We start from the raw sequence: 26,670 nt of genomic DNA, 5'->3' as shown, positions 1-26,670 counted from the left end.
TCCGCAAAACACCAAAGCACAGATTATTTACTGCCGCATGGCAACAAGCCTTTCTTTCAACTAACCAGTAAAACGTTCAAAGTAAAAGAGAGAGAAAGAGATTTCTTTTCCAGTTTGCTACTAAGACTGCTTCTAACATTGCAGCCAAAATGAAACTAAAAACCACTCTTGTCACCAGAGCTGCAGCTTTTTTCTCCTCCCACCAATAACATCATCTAAGGCTGTGACCATGAATAAAAGAACCTCTTAAAGGCACACCATCTTCACATCCTCCAATCTGATAATCAACTATTTGCTATTATCCCTTTTTTATGTCCTTACGAAAATTTTTAATCCAGGCTGATACAGACCCTCCTGCTCCACAAGCCTCAATTTTGTAAACCAACCTTTCTTTCCATCCACTGCATTCCCAATCTTTTCTGTTACTTCATCAAAAAAATCAGTTGGTCAAGCAAAATGCACAGCAACAGCTCACCAAGTCTTATTCTACAGCACATTCCAAACTCTAGCATCTAGAAAGCAATTGCATGAGAATATCACGTTCCCTTCCAAGTCACATGGTATCCTGGCTTGGAACTATCTCACTCTATCTTCACTGTCTGGGTCAAGATCCTGAAACTTCCTTCCTGACAGCATTGTCAGTATAGCTCCATCACAAGGCCCGCAGCAGTTCAAGAGCAATTAAGGTTGGGGAACAAATAAGGGTCTTGCCAGCGAGTCCCACAAAAGAATAAAACAAAGTCCTGTTTACAAGGGCGAATGTTGGTTGATGTGAGAAATGAAAATGTTGCACTGGTGCAGAAAGGAGCACACTATTGTGACTGAAGCTCAAGGACTTTGTAGGATTAGAGCAGAGAAGGAGTTCAGCTTGTAATCTGTGTGCTGCATCCAAGCTGGGTGTGTTCGTTGTAGTTAAAATTCCCCAGTACTAATATTGGCTCAACTTGTACAGAAATGTCATATAGAATAAATAAAGGTCATTAACAAAGTATTATGGGTGAGTAGAGGCTTGTGAGTTTGTCAGTGCCAGCTGTTTATGAAACTGTTACGTAATTTCTGTAAAAAAAAACATTTTGAGTAAAAATAATGTGAATAGAATTGTATGTTAGTGTTTAAACACCTTTTGTTTCAGCATGTGATGCAGAACTAAAATAATCTTTACAGGCCAGAATTATATTCAGCTGCAATTGCAAAATAAAGTTAACCGCAAATCAGTGTAGCACTGCCTTCACTCTGAAATGGTTTGCACAAGGTTCTCAGACTGATGGATTACATTCTTCCTCAACTACAGGATGTTCAGTCAGCAGTGCCACTTGTAGTAAAAACTGAGAAGACCCGTCCATCTTCAGTGCACCATCATCATCACTACTCTGCTCAGGGGCAACCTGCAGCACATCCACCCCCTCTCCCACCAATAGGGCATCCATTGTGGCCGCCTTTGCTATCTTCTAACCCAATGGCACAGCACAGCAACCTCCAGCCTTCAGTTCAACACCTGATGGGCCCAACAGTGACGCTCCCTGCCTTACAAACGTAAGTGAAGATTGGTAGAATAACATTGAAGGTTTTTAAGTCATTTTCTGAATGTTCTTTTCTAACACTGTTGAGTTTTCTATTGCAGTTTAATATCCATCTTCATAGCATGCTCAAGACATTGACCCTGAAACTCTCTGAGATTTTCCTATAATTGCACAGATACTTTAATGGGAGACCAGCAGAGCAGCCCAGAGCAATGGCATAAATGGAAAGAAATAAGTGTTCCCAATGCACTGCAGTGGGCAATTGATGGATCTCCACCATTATTCAGGGCCACTAATATGAACATATTCTGGATGAGAGGCGGACTTGCAATGAAACACATTGGCACAGGGCCCTCACCAATGGGGGGGTTCCATGCTGGCTGGTGACTTGGGGCACCAATCAGAGTCTGAGGTCGGAGCCTATCTGGAACCAATTCAGAGTGACATTGGGCTCTGATTGTTAGAGGCCCCATAGAGCAGGAAAACATTGTGTAAGATCATTGAGAGTTTGGTGACTTTGGAGGAGAGAGCAGTGACGAGGATCTCTCAAAATATATTTTTAAACTGCAGCGGCCCAGATTCCTTAAGCAGGGCTGAGGAAGCTAGGTAGTCAGGCAGGCAGCCTAAGACAGCAGCAAGCTTATATTGGGCAGTGTGAACTTGCAAGGGCCAAGCAAAGAGGGCAGGCGCTGGCCCGCAGTCGTCGAAGGAGAGCAATGATTCCCATAATAGGGCTGAGGAGTGTGGGCGGGCAACCCGTATAAAAATGGCAAGCCAATTTCTGATCAGAGCCAGGGGTCTAAGAAAGCCAGAGCATCCTGAACCAAAAGCGAGATTGCCTAAGGTGTGAGGGCTGAGTAGGAGCTGCCAGCAGTCATCAAGGGCAGCAGCAAGACTAAGAGGGCTGGTGGACAGTGAACTGAAGGCAAGGCGGGGAGGCCAGTCAGGCAGCAGATGAGGCAGCCTGTGAGGTTGTCATTGCTGAGCAGAGGTGAGGTATAAGGGCTGGGGAGGTGCCGGGGAATAGCAGGGCGACACAATCAGGCCAGCAGGGCTGAGGAGGGCAGGTGGGCTGAGGGTGAAGGCAAGGCAAGATGAGGCAGCCAGTGAGCGAGCCAGCACATTTCCTGAGATTGTTGTCGAGCTGAGCTGAGGTGTGAGGGCCAATGAGGCGTTGGTGACCATGGAGGGGAGCTGCAGGGCTGAGGAGGGCTGGGCAATGAGCTGAGGGTGAGGTGAGGAGATAGCCTAACCAGTAGATAGCTGAGCCAGTAGAACAGTGAGGTTGTTCAGTGAGCACGAGCAACTTGAACCCAGGGCTGAAGAGGGCAAAAAAGCCTGCTTTTTCAGAAAATTAATCTGTTAAAATCAAGAAAGATCAGTCAATATGAAATGACACTGTCAATCTGGCAGTCAAAAGTGCAGAAAATTGAAGGCAAGGCAAGAGAACAATGCTACTCAGAGAGACAGTTTGGCATTTTACTTTAGAAAGTTTGAAGTATTGAACAATACACAAACTGCATATTCATCTTCATTCACCAAAAATGTGTGAGCTATCTGACGACTTTGACATGTTGATTTCTGGAGATACATTACCTGAAAAAGTTGAACAAGAAGAAGTGGACTCTGAAATTGGAATGGAACTACAAGATACTGCTCGAGCTCATTGTTCTGCAGCTGAAGCGAGGGAAGAAATCTACCCTGAAGGCATTGCCTAACGGCTAAAATCACTTCCACTGCATATGATTGAATATTTCATAATAAATGGACCAGAGAACATGGGTAATATGGAAAAGTTAAGAGAGTATTTATGTTGGAGGCCAAAAGCCAATTTGAAGCTGATTCATAACTTCCTGTTTCTGAGAATGAAGAAAATTAGCATATGGAAATTAGAAATTGGTTGGTTTGATTTCTGAAACCTCTAAGGCAGTCTACTGTTACATTTTTCTTGCACTTACGCAAGGATATTTTGGCCTTGGAGGGAGCGCAGAGGAGGTTTACTAGGCTGATTCCGGAGTTGAGGGGGTTGAACTATGAGGAGAGGCTGAATAAACTAGGCTTGTACTCGTTAGAGTTTAGAAGAATGAGGGGAGATCTCACTGAGACGTATAAGATGTTGAATGGGATGGATAGGATAGAGGTGGAGAGGCTCTTCCCGCTCAGAAAGGACAATAGGACTAGAGGGCACAGCCTCAGGATAAAGGGGGGGGGGTGTTTAGAATGGAGTTGAGGAGGAACTTCTTCACTCAAAGGGTTGTGAATCTCTGGAATTCTCTGCCCATTGAAGTGGTGGAGGCTGCCTCGCTCAATATTTTTAAGACGCGGGTTGATGGGTTTTTGATAGGCAAGGGGATTAAGGGTTATGGGGAGAGGGCGGGAATGTGGAACTGAGCCACGACAGATCAGCCATGATCTTATTGAATGGCGGGGCAGGCTCGAGGGGCTAGATGGCCTACTCCTACTCCTATTTCTTATGTTCTTAAACATTTTTGTTGACAGATTCTGTAACTGGAGAAATGTTGGAAGAGATATTTCCAATCATGAAACTTCCAAGCTTATGTTAAAGCTATAAAGTTAAAAGTTTATTTATTGGTCACAAGTAAGGCTTACAATCACACTGCAATGAAGCTACTGTGAAATTCCCCTAGTCGGCACACTCCAGCATCTGTTCAGGTCAATGTACCTAACCCACACGTCTTTCAGACTGTGGGAGGAAACTGGAGCACCCTGAGGAAACCCGCATTGACATGGTGAGAATGTGCAAACTCCACATAGACAGTGACCCAAGCCAGGAGGTGAACCCGGATCCCTGGCACTGTGAGGCAGCAGTGCTAACCACTGCACCCACCGTGCTTGCAATGAAACACATTGTTAGAGGGCTCCACTAATAGTGGGGGTGGGGGGCAGTGGTTCCATGCTGGTTGCTGACTTTGGGTACCCATCAGAGTGTGATTGGTGTGCATTCATTCAAAGATATAAATCATCTGGAAGAATTGATTCTCCATTATTGGCTCAGTTTGAAAAGGAGTGTTCTTAATGTAGGAAAATACTGAGAGTGCTGTGGCCACGGTCAAACTGCAGTCTTCCGTGGGATGTCCTTTAAGAGGACATGACGAGTCATCATTGTCAACTCAGAGAGGTAATTTTTTTCAGCCTGCCTTGAATACCTCCATGAATTAGACAAACTTCTCAAAGAGCATTTTAAAAGCTATTGATATAGTGGCCAACATTTTAACGCACAGAACCTATGATGAACTCATCACTATAATGGCAGAGCGGCTCAGAAACCAATTCACTAATATAGTTAAAGATGCTAAATACTATTCCATAAGGGTTGATTCAACACCAGATGTGAGTCATGTTGACCAATTCACATTAATTTTAAGATTATGTGGTCAGCGATGGTGAAATTGTAGACTGATTTCTCTGGCTACAATCCCAAACTCTGGAGACAACTGTTTTGGAAATCATTGCAAATTTATGTTTGGACATCAAGAATTGTTGCGGGCAAAGCTTTTATAATGCCACAAATATAGCAGGAAAATATTCAGGTCTACAAGGAAGACCGAACAATGCAAACCCCTGTGTACTGTTTATCACATTTTCCAGTCCAGAATTTATTCTGCAGCAGTGAATCATGACTTTGTTCAAAACTTGTATGTCTGTTTTGTGGTTTCTGCACATCAGTGAATTATACTGCAATCACGCATTGAGCAGGCATATGTAATACATTTGATGGTCAGATGAATTTGTGACACCAGATAGACCGCTCATGCAGAAGCTGTTTAGGCTTTGAAATGAACTTTGTTGATTAAAGGGATTCTTAGCAGGCATAGGCTTGTTAAATTCAGAGAAATGTGAAAGCTGAAGCAAACTTCCTAGCAGAGCTGTTTGAAAGGAACAATATTGCAGTTTTTACTGTTTTGTGGAACCATTTACTTCAAAGAATCAATTCCATCAGCAAACCACTACAAAATGTTGATACAACTTTATTGAATCATAGAATTCTACAGTACAGAAGGAGGCTATTCGGTCCATCGCGTTTGCACCAACCACAATCCCACCCAGGCCCTATCACTGTAACCCCATGCATTTACCCTAGCTAGAGCCCCTAACACTAAGGGGCAATTTAGCTTAGCCAATTCACACATCTTTGGATTGTGGGAAGAAACCCACACAGACACTGGGAGAATGTACAAACTCCACATAGACAGTGACCCAAACTGGGAACCGAACCCAGGGCCCTGATGCTATGAGGCAGTACTGCTAACTACTATACCACCATGCTGCTCCAAATGCTTCACAATTATTTGCCTCAGTTAGAGGTTTTGTCATGAAGTTCGAAATGACTATGTCTCAGTGGAAGCAGAGGCACTAGCATTAACAAAGCATATGGGTCCCTCTGATGATAAGCATACAAGATACAGGAAGTTATTTTTTGATGAAACTGGAGACAATGAAATCACTTTAAAAGGGAAAGAGAAGATCATCGTTGAGACTATCAGTGTTATTTGTGACACAATAGTGCAATTCAGAGTAGAAGTGAATCTCTGAATAAACAGTTGAATTATTTTTCGTGCTTTTTGACAGAAGTTTGGATGAGAATGCTAAGAGCTGCTGCAATGAGAAATTAACTGAATTCCATTGGGAGGACAAACACAAATCTTTTTGAAGATGAAGTGAAACAATGTATTCATTTCATCAATGATGAACTTTGTATGGATTTGTACAAACCTGTATATGATGGTTTGCAGGCAAATGTCCCAAATGTGGAAACTATTTTGAAAATATTTTTAATAATACCTGTCTCAAGTGCTTTTAGTGAATGTTCTATCTCCGTAATGAAAAGAGTCAAAAATCATCTATGACATGTGACTGAGTCAGAAACATTTGACAAGTTCAGCCATGCTGAGGATTAAAATACATCCTTACAAGATTTCCTTACAATAATGTTATTGATTATTTCTGTACCTTCACAAAAATAGATTGCAAACAACTTATGAAGGAAGAACATCTTAAAAATGTCCCTCTTCCATATTCTCTTGTTTAAATTCTGTTTTTCAAATGGGACTACGATTTGCTGATCTGATACCATGGCTGTTGCATGCAGACAGTTATAACTGGTGAATAATTGCCATTGTCCTGGTCACTCCTACTGGACTTCAGAAAGTCTGTTTTGGACAAAGAACAGAATCCTGCCAGATAGTTGCCTGCAAAGCCATTGATATTGGACTTGGACTTGGACTTGGACTCACTAGATTCCATTTGATTGGCGTATTTGCTCCTGCATGTTATTGATCATTGGCCAGTTCCAGGTTTGCTTGCCTCAAGACACATAGATTCCAATATCATGCTAACAACAGTTAGCCTTGGATTTCAATTGATCAATTATAGGCTTAATTTGTAAGTTAAAAAGCACTAAAGCAGTGATTTTCACTTGTTTTTTGTGGCTTGCATTATGGATTTAAATTCATCAATTACAGGCTTGTTTTCATCAGTTACAATTCACTGATCAGTGAGCAGTGATTGTTTACTTGTACTTTATTGGGTTCCTGTGGCTTGCAATATGGATTTGATTTCATCAATTACAGGCTTGTTTTTGTAAGTTAAAAAGCAGTGATTTGTGTACTTTTTTTTGTATTTTTGTGGTTTGCGATGTGAGCTGAGGGTGGGCATGGTCAGGAGGGTAATGATGTCATTTGGGACAGGCTTGTCATTATTTGGGGTGGGGCTTATCATCACTGGTCGGTGGGTCTTGACATCAATAGGGGTGGAGTGCCATGTTATCGGGGGCATCAAGGTGATATCATGGTGTCGACCCTTGTTCAAGAAGAGGAGTAGAAACAACCCTGGTAATTAAAGAATAGTGAGCCTTACTTCTGTTGTGGGCAAAGTTTTGCAAAGGATTATGAGAGATAGGATTTATAATCATCTAGAAAGGAATAGGATAGAACTAGGGACAGTCAGCACGGTTTTGTGAAGGGTAGGTCATGTCTCACAAACCTTATTGAGTTCTTTGAGAAGGTAACTAAAGGGATGGATGAGGGTAAAGCGATTGATGTGGTGTACATTGGATATCAGTGAAGCATTTGATAAGGTTCCCCACAGTAAGCTATTGCAGAAGATACGGAGGCATGGGATTGAGGATGATTTAGCGGTTTGGATCAGAAATTGGTTAGCTGCAAGAAGACAGAGGGTGGTGGTTGATGGGAAATGTTCACCCTGGAGTTCAGTTACTAGTAGTGTACCGCAAGGATGTGTTTTGGGGCCACTGTCATTTGTCATTTTTATAAATGACCTGGATGAGGTGTAGAAGGATGGGTTAGTAAATTTGCGGATGACACTAAAGTTGGTGGAGTTTTGGACAGTGCGGAAGGATGTTGCAGGTTACAGAGGGACGTACATAAGCTGCAGAGCTGGGCTGAGAGTTGGCAAATGGAGTTTAATGCAGAATAGTGTAAAGTGATTCACTGTGGAAGGAGTAACAGGAATACAGAGTAGAGGGCTAATGGTAAGTTACTTGGTAGTGTGGTTGGACAGAGAGATCTGTGTCCATGTGCATAGATCCCTGAAAGGTGGCACCCAGGTTGATAGGGTTGTTAAGAAGGCGTACAGTGTGTTAGCTTTTAATGATAGAGGGATTGAGTTTCGGGGCCATGAGGTCATTTTGCAGCTGTACAAAACTCTGGTGCGGCCGCATTTGGAGTATTACGTACAATTCTGATCCCCGCATTATAGGAAGGAAGTGGAAGCATTGGAAAGGGTGCAAAGGAGATTTACCAGGATGTTGCCTGGTATGGTGGGCAAGTCTTATGAGGAAAGGCTGAGGGACTTGAGGCTATTTTCGTTAGAGAGAAGAGGGTTAAGAGATGAGTTAATAGAGACGTATAAGATGATCAGAGGATTAGATAGGGTGGACAGTGAGAGCCTTTTTCTTCGGATGGAGATGGCTAGCATGAGGGAACATAGCTTTAAATTGAGGGGTGATAGATATAGGGCAGATGTCAGAGGTAGGTTCTTTACTCAGAGAGTAGTAAGGGCGTGGAATGCCCTGGCTGCAACAGTAGTGGACTTGCCAACATTAAAGGCATTTAAATGGTCATTGGATAAACATATGGATAATATTGGAATAGTGTAGGTTAGATGGGCTTTAGATTGGTTTCACAGGTTGGTGTAACATTGAGGGCTGAAGGGCCTGTACTGCGCTGTAATGTTCTATGTTCTATGACCCTGGCATGGAGGCAGAGGGCCCCCAAAAGTGCAACTCTACACGTGCCTGGACCAGTGGAAGTGGGTTTGGCTATGGGTGGGAGAGGTGTTAAAAAACCGCAAAGTGACTTTTAGGAATGAATTGACTTGATCTCACTGAGCTGAGTTTGCTGGCAACTGGGGATTAGTCATTAAAATATGCAGAGGCAATTAACATGTTTTAACCAGCATTCTGGATTTATCAGCCAGGAAATAGTTTCCTGAGCTGTGATGAGTATGCCTAAGACAATGAGGACTGCTATTTCAGTGAGACTGACAGGCTGAAAAGCCTTCAAACAGTGAAACTGACCTACCATAGCAATGACGAGGTGAGAGGCTGCTGTTCTTCTGAGTGTGTTCTCACTGCTTGACACGTGATCTTCAACTTTTTGGAAGTTTTTTCTTATTCTTTCATGGGATGTGAGCATCACTGGGAAGACCAGAATTTGTTGCTCATCCCTAATGGTTCTTGAAAGAGGTGAGCCATCTTCTTGAATTGCTGCCACCCTTGTTGTGTGGGTACACCCACAGTAATATTAGGAAGTTCCAGGTTTTTGACACAACAGTGAAGGAATAGCAATATAGCTCTACATCTGGATGGCATGTGGCTTGGAGGGGAACATCTATCTGGTGAATTTCACAGCAAGGTAACTGTAATTGAAGAGTCATTCCATCCTGATGTATCAGGTCTGACAGTTCGAAAGGGATTCTGTCTCAAAATTGTCTGTTTTCGAGTACAGGTCAGAAGTGGCACTCAGCATGCTGAGCCTCTGCCTTGCATCAGCAGGCTCCTCATCACCAATCCCATCCTTTCATTACCCATGCTCTGTATATCATCATGATCTTCTGATGGATTAAGCTATCATTGTTGGCAACTGACTAAAACCTTGGCAGCGATAGTTGGTACTCTTTGGTTTGAGCTGCAGAGTGACTGTTTTGTTTGTTCTGGGAAGAGAGTAGATGATAAGTCCCGACCTGATGCCAGCCATCTAGGTAATTGGGCACGAGGCGACCCTGAAACATCTATTGTGGGTGTCTAGAACAACAGAAACTGAAGACTAATCAAATTAGTCCTGTTCCAAACTCCAATCAAATTTCGTGGCTACTTCATGTTGTTGTGGTGGCACATGACTAATGATCCAGCCGTACAGCTCTTCTTTGTAATAGGCCTTATGCAGCAGGCTGCCAATATCTCTAAATAACTCCCAATCCAATGTTCCATCTGTCTGGCACACAGTGGCAGTCAGCAGCCTTTGGCTCACTGCTGGTACTCAGTGTTACATTGCTAAGAAGACTTGGCCATGTGTATAGAAGTGTACCTAACACCTAGAAATGCTGAATACCATGTTGTGGGGCATACAATTAATCTCTGTCAGCAACTAAACTACGTAGATAAAGAATCATAGAATCCCTACAGTCAGAAGAGGCCATTCAGTCCATCGAGTCAGCACTGACTCTCTAAGGGAGTGTCTTACACAGGTGCACCCCTCCTGCCCTAACCCTGTAACACCATGCATTTATCCCCCTAACCTGTACATCTTGGAACACTAATGGCTAATCCACCTACCTTGCACAGTGGGAGGAAACTGGGGCACCTGAAGGAAACCCACACAGACATGGGGAGAACATGTAAACTCCATCCTGACAGTCACCCGAGGCTGGAATTGAAGCTGGGTCCCTGGTGCCATGAGGCAGCAGTGCGAACCACCATGCCACCCTAAATGGATAGAACAATGTAATTACAATAATGGGGTTTTGTGAAATTGGATACGAATTGTAACTTGATAAACAAGTGATATGACATGTACCACAAATTCACCTTCAGATTCCATTTTATTACTGGCTCATTCAACTTGACCAAACAAAAAAACCTCTGTTGTGAAAATATACATTAATCACCAACATGAACAATCCAATTCCACGGTCAGTCATTAAATGCATGAAGTCTACTGCACAGAAACAGAGTATTCGGCCCAATTGGCCTGTGCCAGTGTTTATGCTCCTTCTATCCCTTTTTATTTAACTCTATCAGCATATCTTTTGTGACTTATTTTTATGGTTTGGAAACAAAAATCAAGATTCCTAGCACAAAGAAAGCTTCAGAAGAGGCAATTAAATCAGCAAGTAGTAGTTACATTCTAATACAGCTTAAATGGTACACTTTAGTTTCTATCAACTAGAATCTTAGAATCCCTACAGTGCAGAAGGAGGCCATTCAACCCATCAAGTCTACACTGATCACAATCCCACCCAGGCCCTATTCCTGTAACCCCTCATATTTACCCTGCTAATCCCCCTGAACTAGGGTTGATTTAGCATGGCCAATCAACCTAACCCGCACATCTTTGGATTGTGGGAGAAACCCATGCAGAAATGGGAAGAATGTGCAAACTCCACACAGACAGTGACCCAAAGCCAGAATTGAAGTCAGGTCCCTGGTGCTGTGAAGCAGCAATGCTAACCATTGTACCACCCGTGCCACCTGTGCCACTGCGCTGTCATATCTGACTCCACAATTTCAGCATAGATGCCTGCAATTGAATGGGGATTTTCCAAGGAGTGATCAGTTGAACCCTTGCAGAAACAGCTGTCTACATCATTTCTCCAGAGTTCCTGTTGAAGCTCCGATGGAAAAATCTGTGGAAATCCTTCCCCACGATTAAGATTGACATTGAGTACTGAGCGTTTGCTACATTGTCATTTAGATGAAAATTCAAACAAAAGATCTATCTTCTTTCTCTGGAAGACATCACGAATCCCAGAACAATGTTCAAAGTAGAGAAGGGAACTTATCCCAGTATGAACCTTAAAGCGCCAAAAGATCATTCATTTTGATACTATTTATGGAATTTAGCTGTGCACAAAATGGCCCCTGAATTCACCCACAAAACTGTGACTGTGCATTAGGAGTAATTCAATGAATACCAAGTGCTTTGGACATCCTGAGAGTTGTGATGAGGTGCTTTAAAAAAACACGTTCTTTCTTTTTTGAAGGGAAGCAGTCAATGGAACCTACTCCCGAATGCCTCCAGGACTGTAGGTGGAGAATACTATATACTTGAAGGTAAAGTTACAACAGTGGCTGCATAGAATGAAAGTGTCCATTCCAGCATTTTACTGCATCATTACTGTCAAGCATTAGGGGGACTGATGGCCCTGGTATTTAGCCACAGTGCTCTGTGATGAGTAATGAGCGAGAATTAGTCAATAATCTAGCAGTAAGGGAGTACCTAGCAACTTGTGGCCATAGAATTCAGTGCTAAACTTGAGAAGATTACAATATCCAAAGCCTTTTGTTAAAGTTAAAGTTTACTTATTAGTCACAAGTAAGGCTTATATTAACATTGCAATGAAGTTACTGTGAAATTTTCCCAGTCGCCGTAGTCCGGCGCCTGTTTGGATCAATGCACCTAACCAGCACATCTTTCAGAATGTGGGAGGAAACCCATGCAGACATAGGGAGAACGTACAAACTCCACACAGACAGTGACCCAAGCTGGAAATCGAACCCATGTCCCTGGTGCTGTGAGGCCCCTTGGGATCTTTTGGAAGAAGTATTCTGGATTTTTACTACCCTTTATGTGGATTACTTAATGAATTCATTTCTGGATGGCCTTGCTATAATTTTAAGGCTATGTCCCCTTGTTCTAGATTCCTCCATTAGAGGAAATAGTTTCTTCCCACCTACCCATTATCATTTTAAAAGTCTCTGTGAGATCACCGCTTAACTTTCTACACTTAAGATAATGTAACCCTGATTTATGTAAACCTTTTAGTCCCCATATTATTCTGGTGAATCTGCATTGCACCCCACCTAGTAAATCTCTGCATCCTTTCCAGGGCTATTACATCTCTCCTATAATTTGGATTCCAGAACTGCTCACAATATTTTACTGCACTATACTCAGAATACTGAAGCTGTGGCTATATAGTTCCAGCATAACCTCCCTGCTGTTAAATGCCTTGGCTAATAAAGGCAAGTATACCATATGTCTCCTTAACCACTATATAACCACAACAGGAGTTGGGATGCCTTGTTGAAGTTGTACAAAACATTGGGACGGCCATGCTTGGAATACTATGTACAGTTTTGGTCACCCTATTGTAGAAAGGATATTATTAAACTAGAAAGAGTGCAGAAGAGATTTACTATGATGATACTGGGTCTTGATGGATTCAGTTATAAGGAGAAGCTGGATAAACTGGGACATTTTTCCTCTGGAGCGTAGAAGGTTGAGAGGTGATCTGATAGAGGTCTATAAAATAATGAGGGGCATAGGTCAGCTAGATAGCCAATATCTTTTCCCAAAGGTAGGGGAGTTTAACACTAGAGGCCATAGATTTAAGGTGAGAGGGGAGAGATACAAAAGGGTCCAGAGGGGCAATTTTTTCACACAGAGAGTGGTGAGTGTCTGGAACAAGCTGCCAGAGGTAGTAGTAGAGGCGGGTACAATTTTGTCTTTTTAAAAGTGTTTAGACATTTACATGGGTAAGATGAATATAGAGGGATATGGGCCAAATGCGGGCAATTGGGATTAGCTTAGGGGTTTAAAACAAAAAGGCAGCATGGACAGGCTGGGCTGAAGGGGCTATTTCCATGCTCTAAACCTCTATGATTCTATATCCACCTGTCTTGCTATCTTAAGGGACTGGTGTACATGCACACCAAGGTCCCTCTGATCCTTGGTGCTTCCCAAGTTCTGCTGTTCATCACGTGTTTGCTTGCCTTGTTTGTCCTGCCCAAGTGCATCACATCACACTTATCCAAATTGAATTCCATTTGCCACTGATCAGCCTATCTGACCAGCCCGTCTATACCTTTCTGTAATCAAAGGATTACCCTCCTCACCAACTACCACCCCATTAATTTTTGTATCATCCATGAATTTATTGGACAACCATCCTACATTCAAGTCTAAATCACTTATAGAAACCATAAACAGCAAGGGCCCCAACACTGATTCTTTTGTGATCCCACTGGACACAGTCCTCCAGCCAGAAAAACATGATATACCATGGCAAACAAACATTTAAAGAAATTTCTCTGGGATTCAAGTATCTCCTGCCAATTGTATGCTAGTGATGGTCAACATTTATCCTTAAGAAATATCACTAATAATTACTAAAGTATAGTTGTCCACTAGCTGCTGAAGAATTCTCCAATAAACCACTGTTAAGGTTGACAAAATAAAAAGGATACACTGTAAGATATAAATACAATATGAATCAAACATTTCAGTATTTATTTTCAGCTTGAGAACACAGTGGTTGAAGGACACTTGAAGAAACTTGTACCTTGGAAGAATGGGTTCAGACAACCCATTTGAAGAACTGAATGTGGACCTTCTGAATGATTTTAATGGAACTTTACATTGTTTTCAATGGACAACCGACAATGCAATCCTACAAAACTGAGAAAGCAACATTTCACTAACTGTGCTCTTTGAAGATATTTGAACTTACTCATATGCTGCTGTACAAACATAAACAGTGAACAATTCATACTCACAGGAACAGCGTACAGTTAAACAGTGAGTAACCATTAGTTGTTAGTGAATAATGCTTACTGTACAAAATAAACTACAAATTGTTACCCAGTGCTGAGTAAACAAGTTACATCCTTTCCAACATGTCACCTTAGCTACCATCTCGCTCATTCATCTACACATCCATTCAGGTGACACTGTCCAACTTTGACTTATGGTTTAGGCTGATCGGAGAAACCCCTTTACAAAACATTGAAGCATGCACTTCAAGATTATCTCAGTAACACAGGAGATCATTTATTGTATTGCAACCAAGCCAGTGAATGCCTATTAAGTAATTTTCAGGCTTCAGGTTGATATAGGGAGGATAGTGAAATGGGCAGAGACATGGTGGATGGAGGTCAACGTAGACAAATGTAAAGTTAGGAGAACTAATGTGGAGTATACCAAAAATGGCACAATTTTGAAAAGCATAGATGGCAGAGAGCCCTTGCTGTCAAGATACACAAATCCTTAAAGATATTTGGGCAAGTTGATAACGGCTTATAAATAGGATAAGTAGAGATCATACTAGAATTTTATAAATTACTGGTTAGACCATAGCTGGAGGGTTGTGCACAATTTTGGGCACTGCACTTTGGGAAAGGTTTAAAGGCTTAGAAAGAGAATACAACAGGTTTACCAGGATAAAAGCAAACTACTGCAGCTGCTGACATCTGAAAACACAGAAAATGCTGGAAAATCTCAGCAGATTTTGCAGCATCTGTGGAGAGAGAGAACAAAGCTAATGTTTCAAGCCAGAAATTTACCAGGATATTACAGTACTGAGAGACTTCAGTTATAAAGTGAGGTTGAAAAAATTAAGAATTTTGTCCTTGGAATAGAGAAGATTTAGAGCGCATCTGGAGTAGTTAAGGGCTTAACCCTGTAAGGAACATTCTCTGAGGGAGGAGTTATACAATCCGCTAGTCTAATTAGGGGGATCAGTTGGGGATTCACTGGAACGTGTGGTGTCCTGTCCCAGCAGTTGGACCCTTGAGCTGAGTGTAAAAGTGTGTCAAGCACTCTGTAAATAGTTGTTTATAGTTGTAATAAACCATTGTGTTTTATAAGTTAACTGGTGGAGCCAATCCTTGAAGTTATTACAGTACCTAATCGAGATTTTCCAGGTGATGAAAGGTATTGATGAAGTAAATTGGAAAAACTATTCCATTTAACGAATAGGTCAACAAGTAGAGGTCATTGATTAAAAATCACTGGTACAGGATTTAAAGGGGAGATAAAGATTCTGTTCCCCCCACTTGGGTGATTGGTGGGATCTGGGAATGCAATACCTGAAACAGTGGTGGAAGCCAATTTCACAGATTCATAGAATTCTAAAACAGAGATGTGGAATAAAGCTCAGCTGCTCCTTCAAAGATTCAGCTCAGGCATGATGAGTTCAATTGCCTCCTGTGTTGTAGCTTTCTATGGTTCGATTGCTGAGAATCATGTGTGATGTATCATGTATCAATTAGGATGAGCCAAGCCTTTGAAATTACATTGATTTCAAAGCCTACATTTATTTTGGAAACACTTAACAGTATTCAGAATTTAAACAAGTTACAGAGCAAGGTATTCAAGGAATACACTGTATACTAGTACACATTGCTGAACACATCATACATTTATTCTCTGGAGTTTAATTGTGTGAGTAGGTAAAGTAGTATAACAGCATACTTCAAATTAGAATTATTTTACTGCCCTTATTGGAGTTATTGCTAAACAAATTGGGAATTAAATCTTCCTCTTTGAAAGATGCGGTATGTTTTTGATTTATTTCAAGACTGTACCTCCTTGACTCAGTTGCTTCCCTTCAAAGCAATAAAAGCGATAATTTCAGAAGTTGACCCAATGCATCTATTCCTGGAGAAATAATCCTGAAAGTGAGAGTTCAAATGATGTTGTGGCAGTTTAAGAACTTGAATTCGGTTTTTGAAAATCTGGAAATAAAAAGATGGTATTAGTGTGAGTCAAGATCTTTCAGCACAGTGGATAGGACCCCTGCCTCTGAACCAAAAGCTCTGGGTTTGACTCGCAGCTCAGGACCTAAAGGCCAAGAACGTGTGCTTGTAATGCTGCCAATCTTAATTATCAACTTGAAATGGTAAGGGTGGGGGAGGTTCCTGGTCAGCCATGTGTTGGAAAGAAAATTGGAGCCTCTACCATCACTATCCATAGTTCCAGAAAACAACATGTGTGTAAAAGTGTGCAACACAGACTCTGAGTAATCTGTAACAGACATCATTAAAATTGACCGCAAAGCTGTTGGATGATTGCAAAAACCCAACTGGTTCACTTAATGCTTTTTGGGGAAGGAAGCGTGCTTCCATACTGAGTTGGTTGGTATATGACTATGAAGCCCAACCTCAGCGGTATCAATCCTCTGGGATTGATACAATGCATTAGAATCTGACAACCAGGATGCAGCTTCGCCAGCAATTCCCATATTTATAAAAATTTATGTACTTCTCTGGGATAGAGAAGTTATATTGCATTGGTATGGCATCACCCAGCCTCCATCTGAATAGCTAAATCCATGTTACATCTATTATGCTGGGTAACTGAGTCTGCCTCAAATTCAAATTAAATTTAAATAATGTTAAAAATTCAGATACTGCTTGTTTGAAATTACCCAAACATCAATTACGATGTACTGTTCATTTAGACTAGGACCCAGCCTAAACCATTTAAGGAAAGAACTAATGGGATCAGGCATGGAATAGGCAATGTCATCTTACTGAGGAGAGGATGGCTGGGGAATGGAGAAAATGTGCCTATACTTAATTAAATTAAATTCTTTTTTTCTGAGATAGAGGAGAGGAATCTTACTCTGCATTCAATCCAGGTAATACTTAGGATACAAATTGACTCATTTTCCTTACCTTGAACACAAGATTCATGCAAAAAGAAGATATTGAAAATAATTGACTTTATTGAAACTGTACAATTAAACATAGCCCAAATTCCATTGCCTTTATTCTGCACATAGAATCTGTGCTACACCCATTCATTGCATGGAAAATAGAAGTAAATGTTAAATAAATGTTTCTCAGTGGCTTTCGGCCACATCTGCATTCAGAAGTTGTGTTGTGTTAGCGGCTGCAGGTCGGCTCCTGTGAGACTGTTAAACAATTTGAGGGTGTCGGACTCTCTCTGGAACATCTGAGGAAGAGACAAAGTTGTAGAGAATCAGAACACAGCACTGTTTTGTTCTCTGTAATACTGGACATAAGAACAGAATAGGCCATTCAGCTCTTTGAGCCCATTTATTAGGTCGTGGGTGATCTGCACATCAACTCCATTTACCTAGCTTTCTTCCCTGATACTTTCATTGGTCTCAGTCTTGAATATTTTATTTGACGAAGTATCCCTGCCTTTTCTGTAGGGTTTGAGATTTTCACTATCCTATGTGTTAAAAAGTACTTTCTGATATCACCTCTAAAACTAAAACTTTAGTCTAATTCTAAAATTTGTGGCTCCTTGTTCTGAAATCACCAACCCTAAAGCAGACATTTTGAGATTTGGTTCGTCAATTTAAAATAAACACATTTGATATTAATAATGAATGTCCCTCAGGCTCACAGCAAATTATTCATTGTAATCGATGTAGAATACATTAACTGCCACAATGAATGGAATCAATCCCCATCCAGTAGCTAATGGGAATTTACAGAGGATTGCTCCTACACATACGGTACGTTATTATCCTAGGAAAAGGACTAAAGAATACAAGTAACATTTAATTTAACCTTTTTCAGCTGTGAAGCTGATTTTGGCTGGATGATAGCAGATTGGTGTTAGCTGGTTGTGCAGTGAGGTAACGTCCCGCAAGAGGTTTTTGGTCCATGCAAATTCTAGATGATGATCCGAAATGTGATGAATTATAGTACAGGTAATTAGAATCATAGAATGGTTCCATTACAGAAGGAGGCCATTTGCCCATCGACTCTGTCAGCTCTCTGTGACAGCAACTCAAAATAGTTTCCAGCTGCTGACCCTCTCCCTGCTAACCTGAATGTTTTTATCTCTTTGTGCTTATCCAATTCCCTTTTTAAAGCATTAATTGAATTAACTGCATAAAGAAAAGTGTGATGATACCTGCTTCCATTCAGCTTCTGTGCTATGTCTGTAGCCCAATAGATGGCAGATTCCATGTAATGTGGTCACCTGCACAAAAGGGAACAGCCAATCAAAATAGAGTAGTCACTCCATTAAATCAACCTGTCACAGAGGACACTGGCCAAATAACCAGATACAAATCTATAACCCAGAAGATTTTCTTCCTAAGAGTTCAATACTGTGAAAAGACTGTGAAAGATACCAAAAGAGAAATAGAATATAAAATTCAGGCAAGTAATGATAATCGTCATAAAATGAAGATTAAGTACTGATAGTTACTGTGTAGAGTATTGGAATCTACACCATAGCAAGGCTATTAAAAGAGGGTGGGATTCTCTGCCCTCCCCTCAGCGTTTTTCTTGGCAGTGGGAGGCAGCATGCTGTTGGCATGTGGCAGGATCCTCTGGTTCTACCGCTGTCAATGGAAATTCCCATTGAAGCCACCCCACGGCACCAAGAAACTCATGGCAGAGGTGCACCGTCGGCGGGATCAGAGAAACCCGCAGGGTTTAACACAGATTCACTAGGATGCCTGGTATGAGGAAACCAATATACGTAGAATCATTGAATAGTTACAGCACAGAAGGAGGTCAGTTGGCCCATCCTGTCTGTGCCAGCTGTTTGCAAGAGCAATTCAATGTGTCACACACACAGACTGCTCCTGTACCTTTGTAAAATTTCTCTTCAGACAATTATCCAATTCCCTTTTGAAAACCATGATAGAATTTGTCTCCATTGTGAAGAAAGACTTGAAAGATTGGGTCTTTTTTCATTAAAACAATGCAGATTATTGGTAATAAAATAGAAGTGTTCAAAATTTGACAGGATGCAACATAGTAGATAGATTTAAACTAGACGATGGGAGAAATTTCTTCATTGAGTTTCTTCACCAAGGCTGTGGAATTCACTTCCAAGCTTAATTATTATGCAGAAACTGTGTCACCTTACAAGATTAAATTGGATAGGTGGATCAAGAATGAAATAGCTACAGCAACAGGATAGGTAAATGTAATTGGAATTGTTTACTCGATGGACTGTCAATACTAACATGGTCAAACAGTCTGTTTCAGTACTGCAACTTATGGGCCCAATCTGATCAAGCTAGCTACATTGGCAGAAGGGTCATCAGATGTCTTGTATAGGAATAGAATAGTGTTACTTGGGGGCGGGAAAACACTTCTGGCTTTGAGTCTGAGCCTCATTATAGGAATAGAACAAAGAGCTTTATTTTGCATTTGTCTTTGCTGAGCGCACAATGCTGTGAATAGGTCAAAAAGTATCAAAATATACACATAAAATAAATTTGCATCAACACGATAGTTAAACTTTGTTAACATTGATGTACCTTACAGTCACTTTTACAGTGGGACTCAAACTTAAAAGCTACAGATTGCTTAGGTCAGATTACATTAAAGAAGCATGAATATAGTTATAACTGAACAGGTCCTAGAATGGAGTCCTGGCTTAAAAGACCATAACTTTTACCTTTTACTTAATAGAAGGTGGAAGAACAAAGACACAGGACCATTAATAGAAAAAAATCATTAAAGATGAAAAAAATTACATTATAATACTCCTTTACTTCCCTTTAGCTTAATTACACAAAGGTTTTAGGATTAATACGGAATACAAATTACACCTTCAGCTACAATGGTCTCATTAACACACAAAGTCCCTTTTAAGCACACAAGATGTTGGCGGTCAAATACACACTCCACTTTGAACCCAAGTTAGTGTCTGTGGATTTCTCCTCAGAACTCCTCTAAATAATTCTCATATGAGAGTTTCCAAACTCCACTCCCAAAAACATGCTTTAAAATTTTCTCTCATTCATTATAAGGCTTTCCCTTAGCAGTTTGCATTCAAAAATCCAGACCAATTTTTCAAATGACACCATCAAACAAAGTGTCCACACCTTTTCAACAGGAAATCCAGTCCAGGATTTTACACCACTCTCTTTATGGTTTCTTTCTCTTGACAGCTGTACAATCTGTTCACAATTGCTTTAGCCTTTGATTCCCAGGCACTTATTAAAGTGGCAACAAATGTTTGAATTACCTCTCAAGTCTGTTGTCCTATTCCAAATCTGACTACTGCAATTGTCTTTAATTATAGAATCATAGAATCCCTACAGTGCAGAAGGAGGCATTCGGCCCATCAAGCCTGCACCGATAACAATCCCACCCAGGCCCTATCTCCATAACCCCATGTATTTACCCTGCTACTCCTTCTGACAGTAAAGGGCAATGTAGCATGGCCAATCAACCTAACCCCACCCCCACTTCTATCCCCATAGATTTACCATGGCTAATCCATCTAACCTATACATCTTAGGATACTGAGGGGCAAATTTAGCATGGCTAATCCACCTATCCTGCATATCTTTGGATTGTGGGAGGAAACCAGAGCACCCAGAGGAAATCCACATAGACATGGAACAATGTGCAAACTCCACACAGTCACTCAAAGCCAGAATTGAACCTGTGTCCCTGGCGCTGTGAGGCAGAAGTCCACTGTGCCATTTGTCTTCTCTACTCTTCTTGAATTTTTCTGAACAATAACCTGATCTCTGTTCTCTTAACTTCAGTCATCTTAAGAAATCCTTTCTGTCCCAATTCCCTGGTTATCTGGACAGGAACTGGTATGCAAGGAAGCCTGCCTCTTTGCAGCTCTCATCTTGTTTAGTCATATTCTTATAGCAGATTTGAGAGATGCCCCCTGCCACCCCCCATCTCCAACAGCAATATATTCAGCTAAAATGAAAACTTAAAAACTTGTTAATTCTTCCCTACAAGGACCTTTAGTTGCTAAGCAACCCGTTAGTTCAATTTATTTTTCATGCTGCAACCCTCTCTAAGCACAATGGAATCATAGTTGGAACTTAATTAAACCCTACACATACAAACATCCTTGTTCAGCATGAATCTAACTACAGGCGCAAAAACATTGGATTAAACCCATTTAAAACTATACCTTATTCCTAATGTCAATTTCAATATAAATTCCTTAAAACTACTTTTGTTTTCCTAACCATAGTTGGGGCGAAATTAGTCTTCAGTGAGAGTGCCTAACAAGTGATAGTGAATCAAGTGTCCACTTTCACCTCATTTGTTTTTTACCCCATGGTTATGGTTTTAACGGGCTTCTAATTTATTATTGTTCATTTTGTGCTTTTATGAAAAAAAATTTCATTCCCATCTTGTTTTACAGAAGCACTAATTTTTCTAAGATCACTAACTACAGATGAGCACAATTGCTCTCCCATACGCTATTAAATGTAATTATTTTATGGTTTCTTTTGGAGGACAGGTAAATTTCCCTGTAGAATTCCTACAGGGATATAATGGAAATTCCTCATTAATACATACTGTTAGTACACTGTAGAAGTCTTGCCTGTGCACTTGGCTTTGTCTGTAGATATACTCCACTCCGAGGAAGATGTCTCCAAGGTTATACTCATCCTGGTATCGGGGTTTGGGAATATCCCCTGCTTTCAGATCCTGAAAGAAAGATAGAATGGATTATCCAGCTGTTTACACAATTCATTACCCTCAAGTGCTTTATCAATGACTGTTGTTTCATTATAAGGTTTGAAGTGGGCTGTTTGTGGATGATTACAGCATTCAACTCCATTGATAATTCCTCATATAATGAAACAGTCCATGTCTACATATAGCAAGATCAAGACAAAGCATCAGTTTAAGTAGCAGATAAGTAGCAATGACCATATCCAATAAAAAAGAATGTAACCATATCCTCTTTACAGTTAACAGCATTACTATCACTGAATCCCACATCATTCATATCCTAGGGTGATCATCATTGGACCATCCACTTAAATAGCATAGCAGAGGCCAGGTATTCTCCAGCAAGTTACTTATTTCCTGACTCTCCAAAGCATATCCCACCATACATGAGGTACGTCAGGAATGCAATGGAATACTGGTTATGCACCAAAAACATTCAAAAGCATAACACCAACTAGGACAAAGCAAGCTACTTGATTTGCATCCCATTCACTGGCTTAAACACCCCCCTCCTCTGCCATTTGTACATCATGGCTGCAGGATATACCATTCCCAGAATACACTGCATTTAATTAGCAGGGTACCCAGATTAAAAAGACAGTTATGATAAAACGCTATAAAATATTGGTTGTCTCAACTGGAGTATTGGATCCGATTCTAGAGTGCGAGAACATTAGACAGGATGCAGAGAAGATTTATGAGAATGGTTCAAGGAATGGAGAACTTCAGTTACTTGGATAGTCTGAAGAAGCTGAGGGTGTTATTTTTGGAGGAGATGGTTGAGAAGATTTTTGATATAGGTATTCAAAATTATGAGAGATCTGTACACAGTAGATAGGGAGGTTTAAGGTGATGAACAAAAGAAGCATTGGTGGCATGAGGGAAACTGTTTTTGCAGAGAGTTGTTAGGATCTGGAAATGTACTGCTGCAGAGTGTTGTGGTGGCAGATTCAATTATGGCTCTCAAAAGAAAATTAGATCATTATCTGAAGAGAAAAAATTTGCAGGGCTCTGGGAAAAGGTAGGGAAGTGGCACCAAAGTTAACTGCTCTTGCAGAGAAATGACACAGATGTGAAGGGTCAAATGGCCTTCTTCTGTGCTGTAACCATTCTGATTCAATGAAAATTAGTCCAACGAGCTGCACACGAGAACATAAGAACTAGGAGCAGGAGTAGGCCATCTGGCTCCTTGAACCTGTTGTGCCATTCAATAAGATCATGGCTGATCTTTTTGTGGACTCAGCTCCACTTACCTGCCTGCTCACCGTAACCCTTAATTCCTTTACTGTTCAAAAATCTATCTATCCTTGCCTTAAAAACATTCAGTGAGGTAGCCTCAGCTGCTTCACTGGACAGGGAATTCCATAGATTTACAACACTTTGTGTGAAGAAGTTCTTCCCCAAATCTGCTTCCTCTTATTTTGAGGCAATTCCCCCTAGTTCTAGTTTCACACACCAGTGGGAACAACCTCCCTGCTTCTATCTTATCAATTCCCTTCATAATCTTACATGTTTCTATAAGATCTCCCCTCATTCTTCTGAATTCCAATGAGTATAGCCCCAGACTACTCAGTCTCTCCTCATAAGCCAACCCTCTACACTCCGCAAACAACTTAGTGAATCTCCTCTGCACCCTCTCCAGTGCCTGTACATCCTGTCTCAAGTAAGGAGACCAAAACTGTATACAGTACTCTAGGTATGGCCTCACCAACACCTTTTACAGCTTCAACATAACCTCCCTGTTTTTAAACTCTCTCCCTCAAGCAATGAAGGAGAAAATTCCATTTGCCTTCTTAATTACCTGCTGCAGCTGCAAACCAACCTTTTGAGATTCATGCAGAAGGACACCAGGTCCCTCTGCACATCAGATGCTGCAATTTTTTATCATTTAAATAATAGTCCATTTTGCCATTATTCTCACCAAAATGGATGCTCTCACATTTACCAACACTGTTCTCCATCTGTCAGACCCTTGCCCATTCACTTAAACTATCTATATCCCTCTGCAGACTTGTAGTTTCCTCTGCATGCTTTGCTCTACCACTCATCTTAGTGTCATTTGCGAACTTTCACACTACACTTGGTCCCCAACTCCAAATCATCTATGTAAATTGTAAACTATTGCAGACCCAACACTAATTCCTGGGGCACACCACTAGTTACTGATCATCAACCAGAAAAACATCCATTTATCCCCACTCTTTCTTTCTGTTAGTTAACCAATCCTCTAACCACGCTAATACATTACCCATATGCCATGCAGCTTGATCTTATGCAGCAGCCTTTTGTGCAGCACCTTGTTGAATGCCTTCTACAAATCTAGAATCACCACATCCACTGGTTCCCCGTTGTCCATTGCACTCGTAATGTCCTCAAAGAATTCCACCAAATTAGTTAAACTTGACCTGCCCTTCATGAACTCATGCTGTGTCTTCCCAATAGGACAATTTATAACCAGATGTCTCGCTATTTCTTCCTTGATGATAGATTCAAGCATTTTCCCTACTACAGATGTTAAGCTAACCAGCCTATAGTTACCTGCCTTCTGCCTACCTTCTATTTTTAAACAGAGGTATTACATTTACCAATTTGCCGGAACTGTCCCAGAGTCTACCAAATATTGATAAATTACCACAAGTGCATTTGCTCTTCCCCCCTGTCATTTCTTTTAGTACTCTGGGATACATTTCATCAGGGCTAGGAGACTTGTCTACCTTTAGCCCCATTAGCTTATCAAACACCGCTTCTTTAGTGATAATGATAATTTCTAGGTTCTCATCTGCCATAGCCTTCTACGCAAGTCAGAACTGTCCAAAACCTCGAATTCTAACTGAGTCAGAGACTTTTGTGGAATGTCCTAGGAGCAGAGGAATTGCCCTTAGGAATTTCAAACTTCCTGCATAATTCTCAGAGTCCAGTGCATCAAGAATTCAGTGTGATTCCCTTGAGCTTCTTGGATCATACCTCTGCTCTCCCATATATGAGAAAACAGTAGTTTTAGGCAGACTAACAGGACGGAGAGAATTCAAAAAGCTGACTGGATCTTTGTGCATTATATTAACAATGACAGCGGCACAGTGACTAGCACTGCAGCATCACAGTGCCAGTGACCCAGGTTTGATTCTGGTCTTGGGTTAAGGTCAGTGTGAAATCTGTACGTTCTCCCCGTGTCTGCATGGGTTTCCTCCGTACACCGGTTCCTTTCCACAATCCAAAGATGTGCAAATTAGATGCATTGGCCATGCTAAGTTGTCCTACTTTGCAGGTTAGATGGACTAGCCGTGGCTGATGCACTGGCTTGTGGAGACAGGGTGAGGGGGGGTCCTCTGAGGGTTGGTGACTCAATGGGCCGAATGGCTCACTTCTGCAATCTGAATACTATGAATAACAATTGAAACTTTAAAATATGAATACCTCAATAAATTTCTGTTGAAAAAAAATCAAAATTGTCCTCTGCGTTAGCTATCATACAATTGGGAGATCACAGTTAGTCCTAGGAATTTCATTTGTGGGAAATAAAAACTGGAAATATTCAGCAGAACTGGCAGCATCCGTGGAAGAAGAAACAGGGTTAATGTTTCAGATCCACGAACATTCTTTAGAATTGAATAGTGTTTCATGCGCTGGCTGGCCACTCCACTCTGACGAAGGATTATACCGACTCAAAACATTGGCTCGCTTCTCTCTCCACAAATGCTGTCAGACCTGCTGAGATTTTCTAGAAGTTTATGCTTTTGTTTCAGATTCCAGCATAGACCATAACATACAGGAGAAGAATTAGGCCATTCGATCCATCATCATGGCTAGTTACAGCCTGCCAACCAGTCTGTTTCTACTGTCTGCTTTTTGTCCTTAACAAATTCTCAATTCATATTAATATATTATCCTATGGGCACTAATTTTATCAAATAACCTCACTGAAACTTACAGAATACCGAAAGGCCTGGAAAGAATGGACGTGGCAAAGATGCTTCCATTAGTAGAAGAGACTAGGCTCCAAGGGTACTGCCTCAGAGTAAAGGGATGAACCTTTAGAACCGAGATGAGGAGGAATTTCTTCAGTCACGGGGTGATGAATCTATGGAATTCATTGCCATAGAAGGCTGTGGAGGCCAGGTTATTGCGTGTATTTAAAACAGAGATGGAGAGGTTCTTCATTGGTAAGAGAACCAAACGTAACGGGAAAAGGTGAGAGAATGGGGTTGCAAAATTTATCAGCCGTGATCCAATGGCAGAGCAAACTCGGTGGGCCGAATGGCCTAATTCTTATGGCTGATATGTTTCTTAACCCCATCATCCCACCTTTTTTCCGTACTGCAGTATTTTGCCTTTATCCGATTCGCCAGTACCGGGAGGCCCACTCTTGGTCCTCTTACTTGATGGAAAGGGAACGACAGCACATCGGTGGCTGCCTCCTGTCCCCGGTAGAGTCCGTTCAAGGCCCGCATCCGCCGGTCGTCCACGCAGATGAGCGCCAGGTCGAACCGTGCGAGGCCCAGGATGTGGCGCAGGGCCTGCGAGTCCCGCCGGAGCCGGGCCCTGCGGAGGGGCACCGCTCTCTGCAGGTTCCTGATCACCAGCGCCATGACGGCTCCCCGGTAGGGGAGAACCGACTGCCTGTTGTCAATGGCAACCTGCTGGAAGGGCAGTGAGAATAGGTGCACCGAATTTCCGTTCCGGGCTGACCGGAACGGAAGATTGACGGGGATGGACCCGGGAGGCGGACGT

The 26,670-nt window shown here is 41.5% G+C and overlaps 2 protein-coding genes across 6 annotated transcripts in view; one reads left to right on the top strand and one right to left on the bottom strand.

The window, feature by feature from the left end:
• The window catches only part of c11h21orf58 (chromosome 11 C21orf58 homolog), a 59,971-nt gene extending 45,580 nt beyond the window's left edge, over nucleotides 1-14,391 (top strand). Inside the window, exons 7-9 of one of the 2 annotated variants that reach the window (XM_080198515.1) lie at nucleotides 1,292-1,533; nucleotides 11,763-11,832; nucleotides 14,021-14,391. In XM_080198515.1, coding sequence (XP_080054641.1) covers nucleotides 1,292-1,533; nucleotides 11,763-11,808 — 288 coding nt within the window. In that variant the 3' untranslated portion in view covers nucleotides 11,809-11,832; nucleotides 14,021-14,391. The remainder of the gene's footprint in view (nucleotides 1-1,291; nucleotides 1,534-11,762; nucleotides 11,833-14,020) is intronic. The other variant, XM_080198516.1, reaches the window with a different exon arrangement.
• On the bottom strand, nucleotides 10,469-26,616 carry ybey (ybeY metalloendoribonuclease). 4 transcript variants are annotated; one of them, XM_080198520.1, is made up of 5 exons: nucleotides 26,319-26,616; nucleotides 21,784-21,915; nucleotides 18,395-18,463; nucleotides 16,087-16,236; nucleotides 10,469-10,485 (listed from the first exon to the last, which is right to left on the bottom strand). In XM_080198520.1, exons 1-4 carry the CDS (start codon nucleotides 26,526-26,528, stop codon nucleotides 16,096-16,098), a joined length of 552 nt encoding a protein of 183 aa, XP_080054646.1. In that variant the 5' UTR covers nucleotides 26,529-26,616; the 3' UTR covers nucleotides 10,469-10,485; nucleotides 16,087-16,095. The 4 variants fall into 4 exon arrangements, with proteins under 4 accessions (XP_080054646.1, XP_080054644.1, XP_080054643.1 ...); XM_080198518.1 differs by lacking the exon at nucleotides 10,469-10,485 and adding an exon at nucleotides 14,048-14,179; XM_080198517.1 differs by lacking the exon at nucleotides 10,469-10,485 and having other exon boundaries at nucleotides 14,491-16,236.
• Between the last annotated feature and the right edge of the window lie 54 nt (nucleotides 26,617-26,670).

Source organism: Carcharhinus amblyrhynchos, chromosome 11 (assembly GCF_965287045.1).
Source record: "Carcharhinus amblyrhynchos chromosome 11, sCarAmb.v2.hapA, whole genome shotgun sequence".
NCBI classification, from domain to species: Eukaryota; Metazoa; Chordata; class Chondrichthyes; order Carcharhiniformes; family Carcharhinidae; genus Carcharhinus; species Carcharhinus amblyrhynchos.
This window is presented reverse-complemented; position numbering and strand designations above follow the sequence as displayed.